Consider the following 25,843-nt stretch of genomic DNA (forward strand, 5'->3'; position numbering starts at 1 on the left):
ATTCTAAAAACGGTTGTATTTTTTTTTTTATTTTTGTTACCACATAACTCCGTCAGTTCTAAACCGATTTGGAAAATCTTTTTTATCTGAAACGATGTACTTACAGATTGAATTACAGGTCCTGTAGAAATTTTCATAAAAAATTATTAAGTAGTTCGGGTTTTAAATCAAAACATTTGCTTTTACCACTAGTTTTTTTTTTTTTTTTTTTTTTTGTGATTACTATATGGTAGCGATGAAAATAATGAGTCGTTGAGAGAAGATAATGAAAGGGATGAAAATGAAATCGAGGCAACGATGGGGCGACAGCTTCGCGATCGTAGCCAGATTAAACCTCCTGAGAGATTCAATTTTGAGGAATTCATTAATGAGGCCATATCTGGTTCTGAATCATCTTCATACCAAAAAGTCTTGAACAGTCCTAAACAGGATAAGTGGATTGAGGCAATGAATTTATTATCTAAATTATATAAAACCCACCCATTAATGTAAACGCAAGCACAAAACTACACGTAATGTCAGAGTCAAGTTCACACCCGCCCTATGACCTACGCGGGAGTGCGCATTTTTATGACGGTAGCAATAAACTAGCCATTGTAAATTAAATGACCACTCGACCCCTCCACGTATGTCTATATCTATTTACATGGATTCAGCTACACACATACTTTGGGGAAAGGGATTGTTAGTAATGGAGACTAAGAATCCCATTGCTAGCAATATACCCAACCAGGTCGACCTCCTCGCGGTTCCCCCTGGGAACCATCATATATAATTCTTGTCGAATTAATCACGGTGGGCCAACTGACCTGCATTCATTCTCACCTATCATCTTTCACTGGTGCCTCGTCGGTGTAAACCGATAGCGCGGGCTACCATTCCATTTTCACCCATTAAAAAATAAATCTACACACATACCTAAAGTTTTCTCTCTAGTATACCAAAATTTAATACTAATTTCAGATTACTTGAGAAAACCCTATAATTTCAAACGACGTGCCTTAGGTAGACCTATATTATATTACAATTACGGTTTATATTCAAATAATACATAGTACGTTAATTAACATAACCTACTTCTTAAAACTAGTGTTAATATTCATTAATAGGGTTTCAAATGACATTTTTTTTTAACTAGAAATAATTTCTCATCCACAGTATCGTCAACCAGAGGGAGACTTTGTACAAAAGTCGATTGCTTGGGTACCTCTGTCCTGTTCGTGTTTCTACCGTGAAGCAGTTGTGTTTGCATGGCTGTGTTAGAATCTTGTTACTATTTTTAAAAACCTATTTTTTTTTGATGAGTGAAAATGGTATGGTAACCCCGCCTGCGCTAACGGGATACGCTGGCGGGGCACCAGTGAAGGGTGATAGATGAGAATGAAAACAGGCCAGTTAGCCCATCATGATGAATTCATCAGGAATTAACCACGATAGTTTCCAGGGGGAACCGCGAGGAGGTCGACCTGGTTGGGTATATTGCTAGCAATAGGATCCTCAGTCTCCATTACTAATAATCCCTTTCCCCCCTAAAAACCTATTAGTGACTTAGTTACTGATTTGCTGATCTTGAATTTGCTATAAATAAATAAATAAAAAAACTTATTAATAGACAGATTAGGGAAAAAGATTAGCTGTCAGCGCAGCTTAAACATATTTTTTTTAATACTAGAATATTTGTGACATGGGTTACGTTAATTAACAAACTGTAGATATATGGGTACTTAGACCGCCTGTCAGTTAGTCGTAACCTATTTGGGTTAGATAGAAATGATAGAAGGACAAATTGTCCATTTTAAACCGACCAATTTCACCTTAAATACTAGGTTTCATAACAAGCAATTTACTTTTTAAAAACGCTTCAAATATAATATTAAATAAGATCAACAAATAAATGCCTTCTCTTTCGTAATACCTTAGGTTACGAAGTATATATGTAGATAGGCAATATAAAAGAGAGAAATGTTTTTTACAGGAATTGACATTTAATTAAATCCACATTTACACAATAAATGAATTTTAGAAATATATTAATTGTAAATTGTATATAGTTAGATGAATTTTTATTCAAATTGTTATTCATATTAATACAGACTCATTATTATTACCTTATTTGTGTGTGACATTGTTAATATGTAAAATTGTTGTATTTTTGTAATTTTGCACTTGTACAGTCGTACACTTGTACAATTTAATTGAATCCAAATAGAATTCCAAAGATCCCTGAATAGAAATTAATTCTACATTTAACATACACGTAAATTTTTGCTATTTTTGCAACTTTAATTCTATACAAATTCAAGTCTGTCACGTGTACACATTTACAAAATACGCACAATGTTATCATTTTCTTGTCTCGTTTTTGTGAATGCGTTTTTGTCAGTACGTAGCACATTATACTACGTCTATGATAAATTCTAGCGATTGAGAAAAAATTAAAGATTTTTTGGTTCTGATTCTATACAATTAAGGGTTTGATATACATTTTGATTGATAAATTGTATAGACGGGTTTTTTATCATGAAGACAGCGTTTAAAATTTTTAATTTGCCCTTTTAAATATTAAAACGCCAAATTCAAATGTCAAAAAAAATTTACAAACTTTTTACAAAAAAAAAAAAGAAACAGCATCTTCCTCTACAAAGAAAAACGTTTGAATGTGGAATTCCACAAGATAAATTCCTTTGATGAATTCACCCAAAAATTAATCACGATCGTCTCTACGAAGCGCACGTAGTAGTCGAACTGATACGATATGTTACTAGCAATTAAAACAATATTTCCTGTCACCAACAATACTTTTTAAATCTATTTAAAAAAAAAAAAACTATCAGCGAGTTCTAGATATTTCGAAAGTGACAAATTCTATAAATCACGAACTTAATTTTATATTAATGCAAATATTCTACCAAGAATTGTACAGAGACGTGTAGAGATCAATCCATGGCTTATTAAATTGCTATCTATTGTTATAGAAACCGTATATTTCGTAATAACAGGCGTGTTAATTTCGTTTGGAATTTAATTAAACCCGCCATAATGATTACGAAAGATTTCGACATGAAATTGTTACTGTGGAGTAAGTAAATTGGAGCAATTCAAATAAACAGAATGCTATTTATTTTAAGCTCCAGAGATATCGACACTTACGAAGGTCACCGCACTTCTCCGTTTTAGGTACATGCCTAGACCATAGACTTTTTTGTTTCATTTATTGCGACATTGGCGAAAGCCATCAGCTAAAAAGTAACAATTACAAGGTAACAGAACATAATACATTTGCAATTTGCCAGACCATAGACTATAAAAACCCTAAAAGTTTTTTCATTTTTACATTTTTTCACCAGACTTAGATCTCAGGAATGAGGTGTACATGGGCCCACAAAATACACTGTCATGTCTATACATTTATTTATTTATTCATTAGTACATGTACATATTTGTACAAGGCGGACTTAATGCTAAAACATACTCTCCAAATGAACATTAGAGAAATTATTAGAGAAGGAACCTTAGGAAGTCTATGGTGTCGTTCATGACATTTGGCGCCATTTACCAGTTTCCATTAGGTAGACTGTCAACTTGCTTGCTATATTTTTATATTTTATATTACAGTACCTACGGCGCGATAAATTCTAAACGCCCACGAGTCTGTTACTAAAATAGATAATGTCAATTTATCTAGTGTAATTAAAACAAATTAACTAATATACTAAAAAACGTATAAAAATAAATTAATCTAAATAACGGCGGTATGCTCGCCATTGCCACGTTGAATTTTTTTTACGCAACTTAGAATGACAAACAAGCTGACGACCCACCTGATGGACAGTGGTAATCATATTCTATAGGGGGGAAGGGATCGTTAGTTATACGTAATACAAGTCATATTGCTAGCAATATACCATTGGCAGATCAACCTCCTCGTGCTCCCCCACCCCCCCCACCTGAAAACCATCGTGCTGAATTTCGGGTGTATTCATAATAATAGGCTTACTGACCTGCTTTCATCCTCATCTATCATCCTTTACTGGTACCCCGCCAGGGGCTAACATTTCATTATCATCCAATTAAAAAACAAATCGTCACCTACAGACCTGAACAGTATCATGGATATAGCCGAGTATACGGTGTCGCTTATAATACCCTTCAAACTCTGAGAACTAAGGTGTTACACCTCTGTACCCTATAATTTTATTACTATATCCCACCCTCCAAACCTTAAAATATATATTTCGAAATATTCTCGACAAAATGTGTTTATTCACTCTAACGATAACAGTCGACAAAAGCCCCCGACTACCCCATAATCGCGGGGGAAAAGGGATTGTTAGCAATGGAGTTTGACAGCCCCATTGTTAGCAATATGCCCTATTAGGTAGACCTCCACGTGGTTCCCCCTGGAAACCATCGTGAACAATTCTTGTTGAATTCGTCACGATGGGCTAACTGACCTGCTTCATCCTCACCTGTCATTCTTCACTGGTGCTCCGCCAACGTATCACGATAGCGCAGGCGGGGTTAGCATACCATTTTCACCCATCAAAAAAAAAACTACCCCATAAACGATTACAGTCGTGAGTATAAAACGTTTTTAAACGTAATACCTCGTATATTGGAGAAGGTATTGTTTGTTATTGGCTACAAATATACTGGTTGTTTTCTTTATAATGTTATTTATTAATTAATTTTAAATGAAAAATATCTTCTGTTGACGTTATACATATATTCTGTTATTATTCACTTATTTTTAATATTCTATTTTATAAAAAAACTCTACGTTTATATATGTGTGTGTCCTGTTATATCCATGGTACTGCTCATGTCTATAGACGACGGTTACCACTTTCCATCAGGTGGACCGTCAACTTGTTTGCCATTCTGAGTTGTATAAAAAAAATCCATTAAAAAACGTCATACATAAATTCTCATCGATGCTAGACTAAAGGACATCAAATTTTCACTTCCGATTCATTTCTATATAAAAACTACCATATTATATGTAAGTAACATGTATCCAGTCTAGTTCAATTATTAAACATACCAATATTACGCGGGAAACTTTGTAAGCTGCATTCGGCGGAGTTCTCGTTACGTTCCGGTTATCCGTGACAGATCTTGATCCGTTAATCCGTATTCAGAACCACTAATACACGCTACGCAATTATCACTGGGATATAGTGTGATATATAGACAAATTAAAATAATTTTTAATCAATAAATCCGTTATTTTATTTGTTTACATTATATTATACACTATGCAGTTACAGTATAGTCAATTTTTTTTATACAACTTAGAATGGCAAACAAGCTGACGGCCCACCTGATGGAAAGTGGTAACCGTCGCCTATAGACATGAGCAGTACCGTGGACATAACAAAATATACTCTTTGGCCCATGATACCCCCATGCGTTGCCATTCCTAAGGACTTCGGTGTTATTCCTCTGAATCCAGTAAATTCACGCCATACCCCACCTTTCAAACCGAAACACAGCCATGCAAACACAACTGCTTCACGGTTGAAACACGAATGGGACATAGGTACCCAAGCAATCGACTTTTGTACAAAGTGTCCCTCTAGTACAAGTTGTCACGATTGCATAATATTAATAATATTGATATTAACACGACCTTAAACAAATTCAAATCCACTTTGTATAGATTGTTTAGTTTAATTTAATCAGCTTAATAACAGCATGACATGTATCATTGCACATATGTATAGGTTATAAGTGTACAAATCTTTCAAATCCAAAGTATTACTGTAGTTTAACTATTTATTGTATAACTAATATTGTAGTTTTTATAATTTTTCATTCTAGTTATATATATATATATATCGTAGCGGCCTTTGAGGCAGCATTTTATAATGTAACCTTATTATAATGTATTTTAAGTAGATATAAATGTATGCTTTGTTGGTTGTTCTTAAATAAATAAATATGTCCGTGTGGTCCCGGCATAGAATAGGCCACCCCTTTTTCATGGGCATCTTGAGAGGCGACTAACTTAATAGTAGACAGATGAGCAGCAGCGTCTCATTTAAAACATCTCTAGAAGAACTACTGACAAAACTCCCCTTATGGGAAAGGCTTATGTTCAGCAGTGGACAGTTAACGGCTGATTTTTTTTTTTATTCAACTTAGTATGGCAAACAAGCTGACAATTCTCTCGACTAATGGCTGACGAGTTTAATCATTCGTCTCCACAGATAATAAATAGCTGATAATTTCACACAATAAAAAAACATTTCAAAAGAAAAATATTGTATTTATTATATTGTAATACAAATCTCATGGCACCACAACAAGGCACGTCCGACACTAATCACTCGTTCAACATACAATTAACAGCTATATACAACGCGTTATTTATAACAGTTATAACGTTATTGCGTCAACCAATAACGTGTTATCGTTGTCTATCAACAAAACTTAATTAATACTGACTTATTTTAATAATTTATAATAATAATATAAATACAGTTTGTACGTTAATTAATTGGTTTCTTACATTATTTTAATACATAAAACCACATTAGGTGCGGCACATATTTATCGATTAAAAACATTTAAAATGCGAATATAATAAATAAATAAAAGAATTATTATCCATTTTATTATTTACAGGATATTTTTAATTAGAAACAAGTTGTAAATGGTTTATAAATATTATTAAAATATGAGAAATATAGACATAATTAGAATTATAGGTGAATGTTCGAAAAAATTTCGAAACGGGTGAGGTTTAAATTCATAGCTTCTACGTCATAGTGAGGCCAATGTGCTTACTAAGTTACCCCTCCACTAGACGACCGTCTCGATGCGAATTCAAAATATTTCCATATTTTAATAATATTACTATACAAAATATTGACAATTATTAATTATGAATTATGCAATCATAAATTAGTGTAAAAATGTTTTTAGTTTTTACGTAGTTATTTATAATTTAGAGCTGGATAAGATGCGGCTATTTTTTAATCTACTCTGTGCTTGTTTTATTAGATGGAAATTGTATAAAAATTTCGAATAGATGCTTACGTGTTTCTTAAGTATATTTGCATAAGAACACAGGGACTATACAGGGTTCCTTTTTAGCGGAGATAAATTTGGAAATAATAAGAAATTGTTCAGATAACTGCATGTTTAAAAGAAGCCCTTAGATTATATAGATAGAGTGTCTCCATACAAATGCTTCAGGAAAAGCGAACTTTTTCATACAATTTTGCGTGACAAATAATTATGAGTGTTACCTTTATAAATTCTATATTTATTTTATTTTATAATTTTTGCATCTTTTTAATGGGTAAACACTGTATTTTCTTTATTAAATAATTAAATATAGATACATCAAGGTACATTATATGGTTGAGTATAGAAAACACTGATAAAAAACGCGTCAGCTAATTTGACAATTTATCTGACAGAAAGTTGACTCGTTTTTGAAACTCAATACTCTATCTATATAACCTAAAAATAAAACATATACCAATTTCATAAAACTGACCAATAAAAATGTTTTCACTATTACCCTGTCTCCATTTTGTTCCAAATTTCGGTCGGTACATTCGGTTATTCTTATTTTAAAATAAGGCATTTCGGTTAGTCAATTATATTGTTTTGAGTTCCATCTTGTACAATTTGAATTATGCCTACTAAATTATGTTCAATTACCGCCGTTCTAATTTTAAAAATATCCACCAACTCTTAATTACTTATAATGCTAATTAAGAGTGACAAAGGAAAATATTCTCCACAGCCATCACGTCATGAATAAATTGAGGCACCATTTTAATTTTTATCATCAACAGTACATAATTATTATTGTTTTTCTTTGTAGAACCATTGTTTTTTTTTATCATCACATTATTAAGTTTACACGCCACAATAAAAAATATTTGTAAAAAAAAAGATATAATTAAAAAAAAAATAACAAAAATATTTCACTATGATTACTCGAATAAAAACTAGCATTAATTATCACTTTTGAATAAATTAACAATATTTATTATTATTTAATATTATTATGAACTAAATAACTCGTGACTAATACGTAGGTACATTAATATTCTGTCCAGTGTACAATGCACCATCTCTTTCACTGATACGAAGAATAAAAAGGACTGCAATATTATTTCTATAGATCAGCACTTAAATTATTTTTATCATCAAATTGATTAAATATAACTGAACCTGTTTTAAAATGTGATATATATATATATATATATATATATATATATATATATATATATATATATATATTTATATATTTATATATATCTCCCTCTATCATATGGATGTAATCACATTTCGGATTTTTTTTGTTTTATTGACTTAAATGCTTCCGACTTTAAATCACAATTCTTATTATAAATAATTACAATAAATGTCATACATGAATACTAAAACTCGTTGTTCTGTTAGTGTGAATGTATGGTGTCTTTTTTTTTTAATTTTTTTTTTTCTCTTTTTTTTTTCAACAAAACCATTAACATCCTTTTAAAAACTGTTATCTATGAAACTAAATATTTTTTCCCAAAGAAATAGGTGTTCAATAAATTTAAGATTTTATTTTACAAAAATATCAAATATGTCTTCTTCAAAACTGGTGTAGAGATTTCTTCAGGGTCGACAACGTGCGCGTAATACCTCTGGTATTGCAGGCCTTCATAGGCTACGGTAACCGCTTACCATCAGGTGAGCTGTATGCTTGTTTGCCACCTCAATGGTATAAAAAAATAACACCAACTGAAATGGTGACAAAACCAAACCTAAAAAACTTTGATGTAAAAAGCACTGAACCGATTTCGATAAAATTATAATTGACTAATTTGAAAATAAAACCTTTTAGATAAAAAAAAATCCAAATCGTTTTATAAATGATGGATTTATGAAATAGCAAACATAAAAAATACAATTGAATTGAAAAAAAGAAAAAGGGCGAGACCTTTTTCGAAGTCAATCAATCAAGTAAGTAAAAATTTTAGTATTTTTTTTTATCTTTGTTCGATCCACTTTTCTTTAGGAAAAAAAATATCAGTTGCACCAGTAAAATACAAGTAGTTAAATGTAAAGTCAAAAACTAAAAAGTTATGACTCTTCTCGGCAAATAACAACTTTCCGAAGCCTGGAGTAGATTTAAAAAAAAAAAACTATTTAAAAGTACCTATAAACAAGTCTACTTGAAGAAAGATAATCCAAATTTGAAAGAATGAATAGAATAGAAACAGTGTTTGTTCAATTAAAATTAATTGTAAGCATGTTTTTTTTTTTAATAATTCTACAGCCCTATTCAGATGTTAAAAATTTTAATTTTCTTTAATAATTATTTTTTTTTATTCAACTTAGAATGGCAAACAGGCTGACGGCCCACCTGATTGAAAGTGGTAACCGTCGCCTATAGACATGAGCAGTACCATGGACATAACAGAATATACTGTTTCGCCCATGATACCCCCCATGCGTTGCCATTCCTGAGGACTCAGGTGTTATTCCTCTGTACCCTGTAAATTCACGCAATGATTGTAAATAACTAGATTAGAGTATGGTTCAATTATAAAATTTAAAAAAATCACATCTGACGCGTCCTTAGCTTTTTTTTATTAATATTACAGTTGTGATGACGTCATTAATGGTGGGTTAAATGTGATAATTGCTTACTTGTAACGTATACGTAGCAGTCACGCGGGTCCCGCTTCGGGTATGCAGTCGTTCGACAGATGCGTGTCATTCCGGGAATGCTCGTCATTCCAGGAACGCTCGGTTGAAGGTTACGCGCGCGCGGAGGCGGGGTGGTAGGTGATGACGTTGTGTGCGTGCGTGAAGGGGTGTGGCGCGGGGGCGGCGGGGGAGGCGGGCGACGAGGCGGCGGGCAGCTGCAGCGCTCGCGTCTTGCCGCCCAGCGTGCACCGGGTCGTAGCTCCTCGTTCCACTTCTACCGTCAACTCGCCGTTTGTCAACCTGAGAACAACATTATTGTGGCTTTTTTTTTATATTTGAAAATGGAATGGTAACCCCGCTTGCGCTAACGGAATACGCTGGCGGAGCACCAGTGAAGGGCGATTGGTGAGAATGAAAACAGGCCAGTTAGCTTATCATGATGAATTCATCAGGAATTAACCATGATAGTTTCCAGGGGAAACCGCGTGGAATTCGACATGATTAGGTATATTGCTAGCAATGGGATTCTTAGTCTCCGTTTCTACCCCCCCCCCCCCCCCCATTTTTTGACTTGAAACTAAAGTCTCAAGACTTTTGTAAAACAAAAGTAATTTTTTTTTATTAGATAAAAATGGACTGGTAACCCCGCCTGCGCTATCTAGTGAGGGGTGATAAACGGGCACCAGTAGGGTTGAATACAGATCAATAAGGCCATCTTGACGAATGCTTTACAGGGGTAACCGATTCTAAAGGTTGACTGGTAGAGAATGCTTTATATCATTGAGCCCACCATTTGTACCAAACATCTTTTTGTAACATGTTCAATCTGATATCCAATTGTTATTTCTTTTTACTATTTAAACTAATCGACTGAATAAATTAAATTTTATTACATTCCTTAATATTTTAATTAATGTTATTTTATTATTATATAATTTCGTAATGTTTAAATGCTACAAAAAAATTTAAAATTAATTTATTGTAATTTCTGTTTTCAATAATTGCACGCTTGACCCAAGTAGATTTTGTAAGGTACTTTTAATTTATAAGATCAAATGTTTTATACCCAAAATGATTGTAAATAAAATAAAAGCCAGTATAGTAATATATGTACATACATGTGGTATCTGTTGGCGAGCACGCCGACGAGTTCGCCGACGAGGTCTGCGGGCGCGGCGCTGCCGGCGGCGGCGGCGGCGGCGGCGGGCGGCACGAGCCCCACCACGAGGTCGTTGTTGGCGGCCGGCACGCTCACCACCACCAGCTGCACCTCGCTGCTCATTATACGCACCGCGCCCACCTACACGGTACCACCACCAACTAATTATTTGTATACGGGGCCGCCTTACAACGTATGTCGACCAAATAAGTGACGTGCTGAAGAAGGGCCAAATTAAAAGTACTTTTTTCGAATGGCAACGCATGGGGGGTATCATGGGCGAAACAGTGAGTTTACTGTTTCGCCGCAATGCTGTTTCGATGCAAACTTAAGAAGTTTTTTTTGATGGGTGAAAATATGTATGTATGGTAACCCCGCCTGCGCTAACGGGATACGCTAGCGGAGCACCAGTGAAGGATATATATAGGATATACTCTGTTATGTCCATGGTGTTGCTCATATCTATAGGCGACGGTTACCACTTTCCATCAGGTGGGCCGTCAGCTTGTTTTCCATTCTAAGTTGTATAAAAAAAAAGCTTCATAATCATCAGCCAAGTATCCAATATGACTCATCTCGTACCTCAGATATGGACGTGGGTTTCTTGAGCACTTTGAAGGTGTTCGCGTCCAATTTGTATATTGCCGAGTCCGTGATGAGCAGGCACCTTTCCGCCAGCTTGTTGTATCGATTGAACTTGTGCACTTTACACGAGAACAACGCCTTGCCGATATGCTGCGTCCTTTGCAGGTTCCCTATCGATGCTTTGTATAGAGCTGCAACAAGATAACGAATCAATCATTTATTTGAGACTAGCTATTTCCCACAGCTTTACTCGTGCAAATCAATACATAAAACTTACAGTCAAATCTGATCTCTACTTTTTGCGTGAAAAAGTAACAAACATTATTCTGCTGAATATACGCTTCCCTGACAAGGGGTGGTTTTGCCTGTCATCCTGGTATAGAATGAGCTACTGTTTCTTTTCCCGTGAGTGTCATAAGAGGCGATTAAGGGAATTCGTCGAGAGATGGGCAGCAGCTTCCCTCTTAAAACATCTCCAAAGCCTGACTGCGGTATGCCAATCCGCCTGCCAAGCATGGCAACTACTGGCAAGACCCTTCTAGCAGGAGGCTTATGATCAGCACTGGACGGTAAAGCTGATAGGATGATGATGAGCTACGTAGGCAGAGACTGACCCGACTTGGCGTTGTAGTGGTCGTCGGCCAGGTAGTCGCCGCGCCAGGCCCGCGCGGCGCCCCAGTGCTGGCGGCGGGCGGCCAGCGCGCTGGCGGCGCTGATCTTCATCTTGAGCTGCGGCCACTGGTCGCGGGGCACGGGCCGCAGCGTGAGGTAGGCTCGCCAGCGCCGGTAGGCGGCCTGCAGCAGCGCGGCCGGCAGCCGCCGCGGGGGCTGCGGCCAGCACTTTATGACGCCGCGGTTGCGCTTCAGCTCGGCCTGCAGCTCCGCTATGTAGCGCTTGGCCTTGTATCGCCTGTGAATAATTAGTAGCGTAGTAAAATATACACGGGTATACTCAACAATGGAGCAGTCAGAGGAGAGAGTGAGATATAATAACTAGCGACCCGCCCCGGCTTTGCACGAATGCAATATTAATTTGTGTAACTTTTAAACTGTTCAACACATATTAGTATGTCTGGTATTTTAACGTGTGTGAAAGTAATGCCCGAATATTCTCTAAGATTTTCAAACGAACATCTTGTAAAAAATATTATACTTTTAACATTAAAAACATCTTTTTGATAGAGGTAAAACTAGGGCTGCCTGCTGAGTGTTACGCGCCACATAACAAAACGTGTAATTCGGTGTTGCCGATCTTCCGCCGACCGAAGATCGGCGATCGAACAGCGGGTCTACCATGAAATGAAATTCCGAAATTTCGGACTCAATTTCGTGTTTTTGTTTATACCTAAATAGGACCTATAAATGGAGTTTAACATTTCATTCTTCGTACATCCTTTCATAAAAGTCCAAAGTAATAATTTAACATTTTTAATATTTCCAAACGGCATGTATTATGTAATTTTAACATCAAATTTGTGTTTCGTTTGGCTCCGAAATTTCGGAAAACATTTTATGGTAAGCCCTCCGATGCCGAGCACGAACATTCCATCGATATAGTGACGCATCCATTCGCGTAGTATGACCGTAGTATGACCTAGACACTAGGGTTTCCAACTTTTTCCAACAAATAAAGTATGTTTAGATCTGAGAAGAATATTAAATAGTATTTTAGAAAAATGAACAGTATTTTACGAGTATTTATTTAAATTTTTAAACACATACACTTTAGAGCTTCTCAAACAACTTCAGTCTTTTCTAAAAACTTCATATGCCTCCCCATAGTTATAAATAAAATTAAAGTAAATGAGTAACTTATTTTTTATTAAATTAATCTACACTTAGCGCCCTCTGACTGAACAAATAAACCTGTGTGAGCATCTAAGTCAGAAATGACAACGCATGGGGGGTATCATGGGGGAAACAGTATAATCTGTTATGTCCATGGTACTGCTCATGTCCATAGGCGACGGTTACCACTTTCCACCAGGTGGGCCCGTCAACTTGTGTGCCATTCTAAGATGTATAAAAAAAAATTGTATCAATTACATGTTTTGACGTTTTTTCGCGGATGATCAGCAACCAAATATCGACTTAAAGTAGCCTAGACTTAGATTGTATAATAGTGTACGACTCACTTCCATGCGTTGTATATGACGAGCGCCGCCCGCATCCTCCTGTAGCGCATACGGGCGATGGTACCGCGCCAGAGTTTCTGCAGCAGCACCACGATGGACGGGATCAGGTCCGCGCGCGCAGCCTCCAGCTGGTGAAGAGTGCGCGCGCTCCTGCATCACCACCACCATTATTACCACACGGTCAAACGTTACCGTGACGTTAGTGACCATGACGGCCATAGATATAGATCCTAATACGGCCGTAGGCCCTCCTTGGCATCCCGGAGGGATTGTTAGCAATAGAGTTCGACAGTCCCATTGCTAGCAATATGCCTTATTAGGTCGACCTCCACGTGGTTCTATTTTAGCAGTAGCTAGTTAGTTAGGATTAGGTTATAGCGCAAGCGAGGTTACCATAGCATTATCACCCATTAAAAAAAAATACGGCCCTAGTGGGGGGGGGGGGAGGGATTGTTAGCAATGGAGTTTGACAGTCCCATTACTAGCAATATGCCTTATTAGGTCGACCTCCACGTGGTTCTATTTTAGCAGTAGCTAGTTAGTTAGGATTAGGTTATAGCGCAAGCGAGGTTACCATAGCATTATCACCCATTAAAAAAAAATACGGCCCTAGTGGGGGGGGGGGGATTGTTAGCAATGGAGTTTGACAGTCCCATTACTAGCAATATACCTTATTAGGTCGACCTCCACGTTCTTCCCTCTGGAAACCATCGTGAACAATTCTTGTTGAATTCGTCACGATGGACTAACTGACCTGCTTCATCCTCACCTATCATCCTTCACTGGAGCCGCCGGTGTATACCGATAGCGCGGTTGGGGTTACCATTCCATTATCATCCATTAAAAAAAATACGGCCCTAGTATGCTTGCAACACCAGAGTCATTCTCATTTGTTAATAACATTTACGACGTAAAAATTACGAGTCATGGTAACTTCACAGCCATACTTTACCACATGCAAACTAACAGTATAGCCAATTATTAACTGTCATCCATTAATATTTTTTTTATTTTAATCTGTATATATTTTTTTTCAATGTGGTAATATCTCCTCATTATGATATATTTAAAAAAGAAAATATTAGAATTAAATATTAGAATCTATATTTTTTCTATAAACTAGATAAAAAAAAAACAGCTGAATACACCTTAGGATATCTTCGAGTTAAAGAGTAGTGACACACTATTGCAACACAAATAGTGTGTTTCGGTTTGAAGGGTGGGATATGGCGTGAATTTACAGGGTACAGAGGAATAACACCTGGGTCCTCAGGAATGGCAACGCATAGGGGGTGTCATGGGTGATTTAGTGTACTGTTATGTCCACGTTACTGCTCATGTCTATAGGCGACTGTTACCACTTTCCAGCAGGTGGGCCGTCAGCTTGTTTGCCATTCTAAGTTGCATAAAAAACTGGTCCTTGACAATTCATTCATTCAATTTACAATACAATATTCATACGCGTGTAATATGCGTTACAAGAAGTTCAAAAGTAAACTTTAATGGCGCATTTCAGGCGTTATTACCTAATAAAGAGTTTCGTGTGGCCATACTGCACGTCGGTGACCTGCAGGTCCTTGAGCAGCACCATGACGGCGTCCTTGTCGCTGGTGCCGCGGAAGTTGGGCCACGTGTACTGCGACAGCATCTTGTAGCGCTTCAGGAAGCGGTCGTAGCGCTGCCGCGACGCGAACCCGGCGCGGCGCACACGCACGTTCTCTACCAGGCCCAGGTATGCCACCTGGTGGCGAACCTGAGGAAACACTCGAGTTTGTACAATCATGTTTTAAAGCAGTGATCGACGAGAATCTATTCGGGCATTGCTTTTTTACTTATCTAATATTAAAATAAATTTTATTAAAAAAAAAATTAATAAAAATGTTTGGATTGTATGTTAAAATTGGGAAAAACTAAAAATAATTTTAACATAAAACCATGAATGTATTTTATACCATAAGAACTGAAACAGACCCCATTAAAAAACGGGACAAGTCTAGCAAATGCCGATAATACCAAAAATAAAAAACAGAAAAATTTAAAGTAAATAAGCGTTAAAAAAAAGCTGATCAAGTGCGAGTCAGACTATCACAATGAGGGTTCCGTACAAAATCATCAAGTTTATTTTCATTTTTTTTTGTAAAATTTACGATTTTCGGATTTATTCCTTTACTTGTGCTATTTGATATTGTTTCTTGCCAAATTTCGTGAGTCTAGATCAACGAGAAGTACCCAATAGGTTTTGATTCCGTTTGCGAATGTCAAAATATACTATATAAGTAGAACATAAATGGCTATCTTTTGCTTGCATAGATTTTGAAGTTTCATTTTTTCACTGCTTTAAGAGATTGCAGACCTGAGTATATGATATTAATTTCAACTTGATACCTCCACGAGTTCCTAAGAAAAAGGGTCTTAACAGACGGACGGACGGACAACGAAGTGATACTATAAGGGTTCCGTTTCTTCCTTTGCAGGTACGGAACCCTAAAAAGCGCAAATTTATTACTCTTTCATCTACTTATACTCTTATACTAATAATACTATCCTATCTACTTTTATTAGTAGATTTTAAATGCAATAATCTTGCAGTTTTGAAACAGCTAAAATAAAACATACGGGTCATCAGATAACAATCGACTACCGCAGTCTATAATAGTGTAAAACATATACAAAGTTGTCCTACTGTTTGTTTGTTTGTTTGTTTATTAATTATTATTATAATTTAATTGCTTTCTATTTGTACACATTTGCTATTTTCTTTTATTTGTTTTGTTTTGATTTCTTTTGTTCTTGTTTTTTGCGCTACTGTGTGGGCCGCATGCTTTTTCGATTAAATTATTCCCTTCTTTTTTTCTTTCCAACAAAAGGAGAGGAAGACCAAAAAGAATGTAGAAGATTAAAAAAAATAAGGTCTGTCAATAACTAATTGAAGCCCAGCAGAACAAGCTGTGCTGATTTCAACTATGGAAGAACTCCTAAAGAAAGAGGACCAGTACCATGGCGTACTTACCAGCTGGTCGTCCCACGTGTTGGGCGTCTGCAGCGGGTTGGGCTTGATGCAGCGCACGTAGAACGGCTCCTTGGTCTGCAGCCCCGCCACCAGCGCGGACATCGAGTTACGGAATAGCGTGGCCGCCGACGGAGGCCGCTTCGATGTCTGCAGCCAAACATCATTATCAAAGGAGGTGATGACAATTTTTTTTACGAATGATAATAATTTCCGCCGTATGGTCCCAGCATAGAATGAGTCACCCCTTCCTTTTTTTATACAACTTAGATTGGCAAACAAGTTAACGGCCCACCTGATGGAAAGTGATAACCGTCGTCTATAGACACGAGCAGTACAATGGACATAACAGAGTATACTGTTTCGACCCTGATTCCCCCCATGCGTTGCCATTTCTCAGGACTCAGATGTTATTCCTCTGTACCCAGTAAATTCACGCTATATCCCACCCTTCAAACCGAAACACAGCCATGCAAACACAACCGTTTCACGGTAGAAACACAAATGGGACAGAGGTAGTTAAGCAAACGATTTTTGCACAAAGTCTCCCTCTGGTAAAGTCTTCTTTTCCTACGAGGTCGTAAGAGGCGACTAAAGGAATTTGATGGTCGAGGGATGAACAGCAGTGTCCAGTTGCCAATCCAGGCGCGGCAAATACTGGCAAAATTCCCCGTATGGGGAAGGCAGTTGTGTTTGCATGCCTGTGTTTCGGTTTGAAGGGTGGAATATGGCGTGAATTTACTGGGTACAGAGGAATAACACCTGAGTCCTCAGGAATGGCAACGCATGGGGAGTATTATAGGCGAAACAGTATACTCTGTTATGTCCACAGCACTGCTCATGTCTATAGGCGACAGTTACCACTTTCCATTAGTTGGGCCGTCAGCTTGTTTGCCATTCTAAGTTGTATAAAAATCCTATATTTAGCAGTAGACAGCTAATGGCTGATATCGTCATAGTCGTAGAATACTGACGGATCTATATATGTAATCTTTGTCAGATCCGTCAGTATTCTACGACAATGACGTTAAATGAGTAATAATATATAACGTACCTTCTGTATGTGATCGCCGCCCTCGGGCCACATGTCTGCGAGCGAGGCGTTGCTGGAGGAGCGCAGCAGCCGCTTGAGGTCCTGCCACAGCGAGTCCTTGTTCTTGTCCATGAAGCCGGTCACCGCGTATATCACCTCGCCAGCGTAGTGACTGCACAGTGACAAATCGAATTCCATTTGCTGTATTTAAGGATTCGAACTAGAATTACTAATCAAGTAATTCCCCATTAGTGCCAGCCAGCGGAGGGAAAGGAATTGTTAGTAATGGGGTCTGGGAACGGAGGAGTAACATCTGAGTCCTCAGGAATAGCAACGCATGGGGGGTATCATGGACGAAACAGTATGTCCATGGTACTGCTCATGTCTATAGGTGACAGTTACCACTTTCCATCAGGTGGGCCGTCAGCATGTTTGCCATTCTAAGGTGCATAAAAAAAATTGCCTGATTGCTAACAATACAGGTCAGGTCGAACTTCATGTGGTTCCCCCTGCAAACCATCGTGGTTTTTTTATGGGTGAAAATAGTATGGTAACTCCGCCTGCGCTAACGGGATACGCTGGCGAAGCATCAGTGAAGGGTGATAGATGAGAATGAAAACAGGCCAGTTAGCCAATCATGATGAATTCATCAAGAATTAACCATGATAGTTTCCAGGGAAAACCGCGAGGAGGTCGACCTAGTTGGGTATATTCCTAGCAATGGGATTCTCAGTCTCCATCACTAACAATCCCTTTCCCCCCTGTAAAACCATCGTGGTTAATTCTAGTGCAATTCGTCACGGTGGGCTAACTGACCTGCTTTTATCGTCACCTATCATCTCTCACTGGTGTGTATACTGTTAGCGCAGACGGGGTGACCATTTCATTATTACCCATTAAAAAAAAGCCCCATCGCCAGTTTCAGTGACTTTGTTTTTGTACAATGTTTCTAGCAAATAAATTAAATTCCATTCCATCCCATCCCATCCCATCCATTCCATCCCATCCATTTCATCCATTCCATCCATTCTATCCATTCCATTTCATTTCATTTGTTTTATATTGTAAACCATAGGATCTACGTCTTTTTTGCAAGTTTCTGAATATCTGTTAATTTTTTATTTTATTTCTGAAACTTATAATTAGAGTACAGAGTTTCAATATGAAAAGCGGATTGGAGACACTCACGTTATTCGAAAGTCTACGGAATGCTTCAGTTTCTTATCTGTGGGCGACAGTTGGCGGGACGTGTAGTGTTTGTGACCGCTCAGCCTTTTATCCATTGCCTCTAGTAACTGACTATCGGATATCTGCAAAAAAAAAAATATGTATATTTAATTTTTAGCCACGATTTCGTCTGTTTGACTGGGATATTTTATGTTCATACAGCAATACTGGTTAGTTAATTAGAATTTTTTTTTATACAACTTAGAATGGCAAACAAGCTGACAGCCCACCTGATGGAAAGTGGTAACCGTCGCCTATAGACATAAGCAATAGCATAGATATAACAGAGTATACTGTTTCGCCCATGATACCCCCCATGCGTTGCCATTCCCGAGGACTCAGGTGTTATTTCTCTGTACCCAGTAAATTTTGCGCCATATCCCACCCTTTAAACTGAAACACAGCCATGCAAACACAACTGCTTTACAGTTGAAACACGAATGGGACAAAGGTACCCAAGCAATCGATTTTTGTACAAAGTCTCCTTCTGGTTTAATTCTACTAACATTAGTACATGAGTGCAACTGCAACAACGCGATCAACACGAGCAGCGATGTATTATTTTCCTTAAAATGAGACATTTAAAAGTGAAACACGTGATGTAAAACGTGCGTGGACGGAATGGCGATCGGAGAGATTATACGCCGTATGTTCCCGGCGTAGAATGGGCTACTCCTTCCTTTCCCGTGGGTGTCGTTAGAAGCCACTAAGGGAACTAAATTGACGAGGAATGAGAATGAACACTAAAAGCCAATCCACCTGCCAAACGTGGCAATTACTGACAAAACCCTCCATTAGGGAGAGGCCTATCTTCAGCAGTGGGGCCTGATATAACACTGATAGTGTTCGCATTGCCCCATCTCACCCCTCAAACCGATACACAGCTATGCAAGCACAACTGCTTTGTGGCAGAAGTACGAGTGGGACAGACGTCCCCACGCAGCTATCTTTTATACAAAATGTATTGAAACAGCCTATACCTTGGTGGGGTTGAGGCAGGCTTCGTCCATGATTGCGATAATGCCCTGGTGCGGGGCGTCCACCAGCTCGCAGATCACGCGGTTGTTAAAGTACTTGACTGGCGTCCACTGGATGCCCTCTCGCGCGTACTCCTCCTGCTCCTGCTTCAGCACCAGCTCTGAGGGTAACAGATATACAGGGTAACCAGATGTAAGGGGCAGGTTGGCCAAAATGAAAACAGCTGCTTCGGATGAATGGCCCGATTCAGATGGCAGATTATTTTCCCATCGAAAATGCACCATAACCATACTTTTGACAAAGTAGACAAAAGAGGGAGACTTTGACAAAAGTCGTTTGCTTGGCACCTCTGTCCCATTTGTGTTTCTACCGTGAAGCAGTTGTTTGCATGGCTGTGTTTCGGTTTCAAGGGTGGGATATGGCAGTGAATTTACTGGGTGCAGAAGAATAACACTTGAGTCCTCAGGAATGTCAACGCATGGGGGGTATCATGGGCAAAAGAGTATACTCTGTTATGTCCATGGTACTGCTCATGTCTATAGGCGACGGTTACCACTTTCCATCACGTGGGACGTCAGCTTGTTAGCTTGTTCAGCTTTAAAAAAAAGAAATACTAAGAAACAGCCGCGTCTAAAGTATACCTGTCAGTTTATCACGAAGCAACCAGAGTGGTAGCCGTAGTACATCCTCTTGTAATAGAGACGCGTGCGGATAGGATGCAATTTTTTTTTTTTATACAACTTAGAATGGTAAATAAGCTGACGGCCCACCTGATGGAAAGTGGTAACCGTCGCCTATAGACATGAGCAGTACCATGGACATAATAGAGTATACTGTTTCGCCCATGATACCCCCCCCCCCATACGTTGCCATTCCTGAGGACTCAGATGTTATTTCTCTATACCCTGTAAATTCACGCCATATCCCACCCTTCAAACCGAAACACAGCCATGCAAACACAACTGCTTTACGGTTGAAACACGAATGCGACAGAGGTGGCCAAGCAATCGACTTTTGTACAACATCTCCAGAGGGAGACTTTGTACAAAACTACTACTCCCTTAAATTGTTGTGATGACGACGATGCTCACCAATGAACAGTTGCTGCAGCTTCTCGTTACAGTAGTTGATGCAGAATTGCTCGAAACTGTTCGTTTCAAATATCTCGAAGCCGTATATGTCCAAGACACCGATAAGCGTGTTTTTGTACGTCCCAGCTGGCACTTCTATGGCTTTGTTGATCTGTAATAATATATAAAAAAAAATACTATATACAAATTATTTTAATTGCCGTGTGTTCTCAGCATAGAGCCATCCTTCATTACCACTTTCCATTAGGTGGGCCGTCAGCTTGTTTGCCTTTTTAAGTTGTATAAAAAAAAAAAATTAAGATGGGTGTCGTAAGAGGCGACTAAGGGAACTCAATGGTCGAGGAAACGAGCAGCAACATTCCTATTAAAACTTAAAACATTACCTAAGCTGCGGTTGCCAATTTGCCTGCCAAATGGGATTTTGCCAGTACTTGCCATGTTTGGCAAAACCCCACAATAGGGAGAGGTCTGTGTTCAGTTATTTTAATTAAGCGAGAATCACGAATTCAAACGGTACACGCTGGCGGGGCACCAGTGAGAGATGATAGGTGAGGATGAAAAGACAGGTCAGTTAGCCCATCGTGACGAATACACTTGGAATTAAGCACGAAGGTTTTCAGAGTGAGACCACGTGATGCTCGACTTGACATATTGCTAGCAATGCGAACGGTAGTCCGCGTTACTAACAATCTCTACCCCCCCCCCCCTCTTGATAATATTGTATAATTAATACAAGAACGCAGTGTAAAACGACCCCCCCCCCCCCCCCCCCCCCCCCCTCAGAGACTAGTTGGAGTGAAGATCTGAAATGCGTTGCAGGGAGTCAGTGAATGCAGGCGGCTCAGGCCCGTTCTTTAGGGCAGTCTTCTTAATACCTTTTCAAAAGGCCGGCAGTACACCTACAATGCCGTCGATGTTGTGGGTGATCATGGGTAGCGGTAGTCACTTACCATCAGGTGAGACGCATGCTCGTTTGCCCTTGTGTTGTAAAAAAAGTCTATGGGGGAGACTTATGTCCAGCAGTAGATTTGATAATGGCTGAAATGATGAATATAAGAACAATGTGTAGTGGAGGACGCACCTGCTGCACGATCCAGGTGAAGAGGCGGTCGTAGGCGGCCTTGAGGAGCGCGAGGCGCGTGTAGTGCGCGTCGCAGAGCGAGTGCCGCTTGCTGACCAGGTCGCCGCCGGCCGCCAGCACGCGGCCCGCCATGCTGCCGCGCAGCGCCTCCGCCGCCACGCCCAGCGCCCGCGCGCACGCCTGCAGCGGCCCGCCCACATCCAGCTGCCCCTCCTGGCCCTCGCTGAACGTCAGCTCGCCCTGCACCCAAACTTAACCAGTTCATTAAGCTCCTACAGTAAAACTTCTACTCTGAAGGTGAAGATTTAATGATAACCCCGGCTGCGCCATCAGTATACGCTGGCAGGGTACCAGTGACAGATTATAGGTCGAATCGTGACGAATTTCACAAGAATTCACCACGATCGTTTCCAGGGGCAACCGCGTGGAGGCCGACCTATTACAATATATTGCTAGTAATGGGAATACTACACTCTTTTTTTTTATACAACTTAGAATAGCGAACAAGCTGACGGTCCACCTGATGGAAAGTGGTAACCGTCGCCTATAGATATATGTAGTACCGTGGACATAACAGAGCATACTGTTTCGTCTATGATACGCCCCATACGTTGTCATTCCTAAGGACCCAGATGTTATTCCTCTGTACCCAGTAATTTCACGCCATATCCCACCCTTCAAACTGAAACGCAGCTATGCAAACACAACTGCTTCACGGTTGAAACACGAATGCGACAGAGGTACCCAAGCAATCGACTTTTGTACAAAGATTAGGGATCCTTACTAAAACTTTCGTAACGTAACTCGAGGTGTAAAAAAAATGCTATAAAATATCTTTCGTCGTGTGCGCTGCGGAAACAATTGGTGATAGAACAAAAGTACGTTCTACAATATTGAAGAAAATATCAATAACTACAAAAAAACTTCGCGATACTATATGTCCAACTATCATCGTTATGTCACAATAACCACTTTTTAAAATGTTGTAAAAATGTCCACCAATGTTTTACCAGAGGGAAACTTTGTACAAAAGTCGATTACTTGGGTACCTCTGTCCCATTCGTGTTTCAACCGTGAAGCAGTTGTGTTTACATGGCGGTGTTTCGGTTTGAAGGCGTGAATTAACTGGGTACAGAGGAATAATAATATATAGGAATGGCAACGCATGGGGGGTATCATGGGCGAAACAATACTCTGTTATGTCCATGGTACTGCTCATGTCTATAGGCGACGGTTACCACTTTCCATCAGATGAGCCGTCAATTTGTTTGCCATTCTAAGTCGTATAAAAAAAAATGACCACCGGTGCGAAGCCGGGACGGACCGCTAGTGCGTATATAAATCTTCAGCGTACCAAACAGTAATTCCTATAAGTAAAAGAGGACAATTTAGCAATGTAAATTAAGTTACCCAATAACACGTAGCATTCTCATGCATGATTTACTAATAGGGTTGGCCATAATGATTTCCGTCGCGGTCGCTCGCTTCCCGGCGGTATTGGCAAACGGACAATTCGATTTGAATCTTGACAACCATACAATTTATTACTCATACGTAATTAGCAAGTAATTGTTAATTAAATTGGAAGAATACAGAAGTGAATTAGAAAGTTGATAGGTATTTTAAATCTTCAAAACTTTGATCATGGCTTATGTTCAACAGTGGACAATTAAACACTGATATTATGATAATAATGATGTATAAAGTACTTTTTCTCAAACATGCTTGGAAATGTGAGCATTATTTTAACAATCTTCTTCGAGATAAATCTACATATATAATATAACTGGCCAGATACATGCGGGCATAAACGGCAATAATATGAAAATCCATATCTGTCGTGTTTTGCGGCCAGATAAATTACTATGTAAACTCATATCTGTCCTGTAATTTAAAAATGGAATGACCTTTTATTTTGAATCATGGTTACCAAGGAGGTAACTAATAAAAGGTTTTATTTAAATTTCGAACTGTCTTGCAAATAGAAAGCTGTTTATTGAAAAAAAAAAACAAAGGAACATTATGGCGCGTGAAAAAATATTATTGTTCGTTATTCGTCATTGAACAAAAGAGAGATGTGTTTTTGATTTCCGCGCATTGTTTGAGAAAAGTGAATATAGAAAGTTGATAGATATTGATAAAACTCAAAACTATGTGTCCTCGGATTATGTTCAAGACGGAAAATTTGATATGTTCGTAATAATGATGTATGCTGGCCGCTGCAGTAATTTACATCAAATTTGTATTTTAGGAGAAAGGGATTGTTAGCATTGGAGTTTGACAGCCCCATTGCTAGCAATATGCCTTATTAGGTCAACTTCCACGTGCTTCCCCCTGGAAACCATCGTGAACAATTCTTGTGGAATGTCACGATGGGCTAACTGACCTGCTTCATCCTCACCTATCATCCTTCACTGGTGCTCCACCGGTGTATACCATTCATTAGAAAAAAATTGTATTTTGTTCGGCTTCGAAATTTCGGAAGACATTCCATGGTATTCCATGGTATGGACCTTTTGGTCACTTACCAACAATATGACGCCGACGACTATATTCCATATGTCAGTAACAACAGCCTGCGAGAAACCGAGCGACGTGAACGCACTATTTGTTACTGAGAACAATTTGGAATCCTGCGCCGTTGGACGCTCGCTGCCTAGTATCTTGTACGTGGTGGTCGTGTTAAGACCGAACTTCTTCGTATGTGCATTGTTCGTACTCAGCAACTGTAAAAGAAATTAAATAATTTTTAAAGACAACATTTAAAAAAAAAAAGATTAGCATTGTTTATGATTTTGTTCCTCAAAAAACCGACCTAAATAGTGATAATAATAACAATAATATACTTTATTACTCTACACTACAATTTGGTCCATTTTGTTGTTAACAGTTTTCTTACAAACTATGTTAATAAAAAAGAAAAGCAAATTAATTAAAGCAGTTCACTCAGATGTGACCCAGCCGACTAGATCAGCATCTGAATGAAATGCCCAATTATAGGCGAGTTATATTTCTCGCCTATTACTTTTAGAATGCTGTTGGTGCTTGTTCTAACCCTGTGCAGCAATGATGCAGTTCTCTTTCTCCTTATAGCGTAGTAGTCATCTACGCGAGATTGAGCAAACATGCTGGAGGCGCTACAAAAGCGAGGTAGCCCCAACAGCACTCTAAAACTATTATTGTACTGGATTCGTAGGGCACTGAGTGAGGCCTGTGTGCAGTTGACCCACAGGCTGCTCGTGTAGAATGTTTGGCAGTATGCTTTGAAGAGTTGTTGTTTTGATTTAAAAACTAAACTACTGGAACCATGTTTGATAAAATTTCTATGTGGACCGAATCTGAAATCTATAAGTATATCTATATATATCTATCTGAATATCTGAAAGTATATCCTTTCAGAAAGAAAGGAATTTTTCAAATCGGTTTATAAATATAAAAATAAAAAAATAAAACTTTTTTCCAAACGAGGCATCATCATCTTCCTACCCTTATCCCAATTATTATTTGGGCTATTGGTTTTATTTATCCATATTACAAAAAGATTTGACTTATAGTTTTACGACCGGCCGCCTGCCTGACGTCAACCCTCTTTGGGAATGGAACCTCGTTTTTAAAAAGAGGTAACAAGAATAAAAAAAAAAATACAATCAAATTGAGAATTTCCTAACTTTCAACCTCATAACTCAGTCAGCTATGAACCGATTTAGAATCTCTTTTAATCTGAAAGGATATACGCGCTACATGGTACAACATAAACGTCTTATAAAAGACAAGACACTGGTCAAAACACCCAAGATAATTTAGGTAAATTATTATAATTCATCCGAGCGTACAATCTTATATTATATGTAAGCATATTTAATATTTATTTATATATATTTATT

At 38.4% G+C, this 25,843-nt stretch overlaps 1 protein-coding gene across 2 annotated transcripts in view; it reads right to left on the bottom strand.

Annotated features, from left to right (window-relative positions):
• The window catches only part of LOC113519922 (unconventional myosin ID), a 295,622-nt gene that overhangs the window by 228,696 nt on the left and 41,083 nt on the right, over positions 1-25,843 (bottom strand). The window contains exons 5-17 of one of the 2 annotated variants that reach the window (XR_008253718.1): positions 24,488-24,685; positions 21,960-22,199; positions 20,879-21,029; positions 19,790-19,947; positions 18,771-18,892; positions 17,604-17,754; positions 16,553-16,699; positions 15,069-15,295; positions 13,543-13,692; positions 12,022-12,317; positions 11,405-11,598; positions 10,782-10,963; positions 9,458-9,963 (exon numbers count right to left, since the gene is read on the bottom strand). Coding sequence is in view for 1 of the 2 variants with exons in the window: in XM_052902261.1 (XP_052758221.1) it covers positions 9,774-9,963; positions 10,782-10,963; positions 11,405-11,598; positions 12,022-12,317; positions 13,543-13,692; positions 15,069-15,295; positions 16,553-16,699; positions 17,604-17,754; positions 18,771-18,892; positions 19,790-19,947; positions 20,879-21,029; positions 21,960-22,199; positions 24,488-24,685 (2,406 nt within the window). In the remaining variant the exon portion in view is untranslated. Of the gene's footprint in view, positions 1-6,250; positions 9,964-10,781; positions 10,964-11,404; positions 11,599-12,021; positions 12,318-13,542; positions 13,693-15,068; positions 15,296-16,552; positions 16,700-17,603; positions 17,755-18,770; positions 18,893-19,789; positions 19,948-20,878; positions 21,030-21,959; positions 22,200-24,487; positions 24,686-25,843 lie in introns of those variants that run through there. The other variant, XM_052902261.1, reaches the window with a different exon arrangement.

The sequence above is a fragment of the Galleria mellonella genome, unplaced genomic scaffold, assembly GCF_026898425.1.
Source record: "Galleria mellonella isolate WM207_F2 unplaced genomic scaffold, CSIRO_AGI_GalMel_v1 utg89, whole genome shotgun sequence".
In the NCBI taxonomy this organism is placed as follows: Eukaryota; Metazoa; Arthropoda; class Insecta; order Lepidoptera; family Pyralidae; genus Galleria; species Galleria mellonella.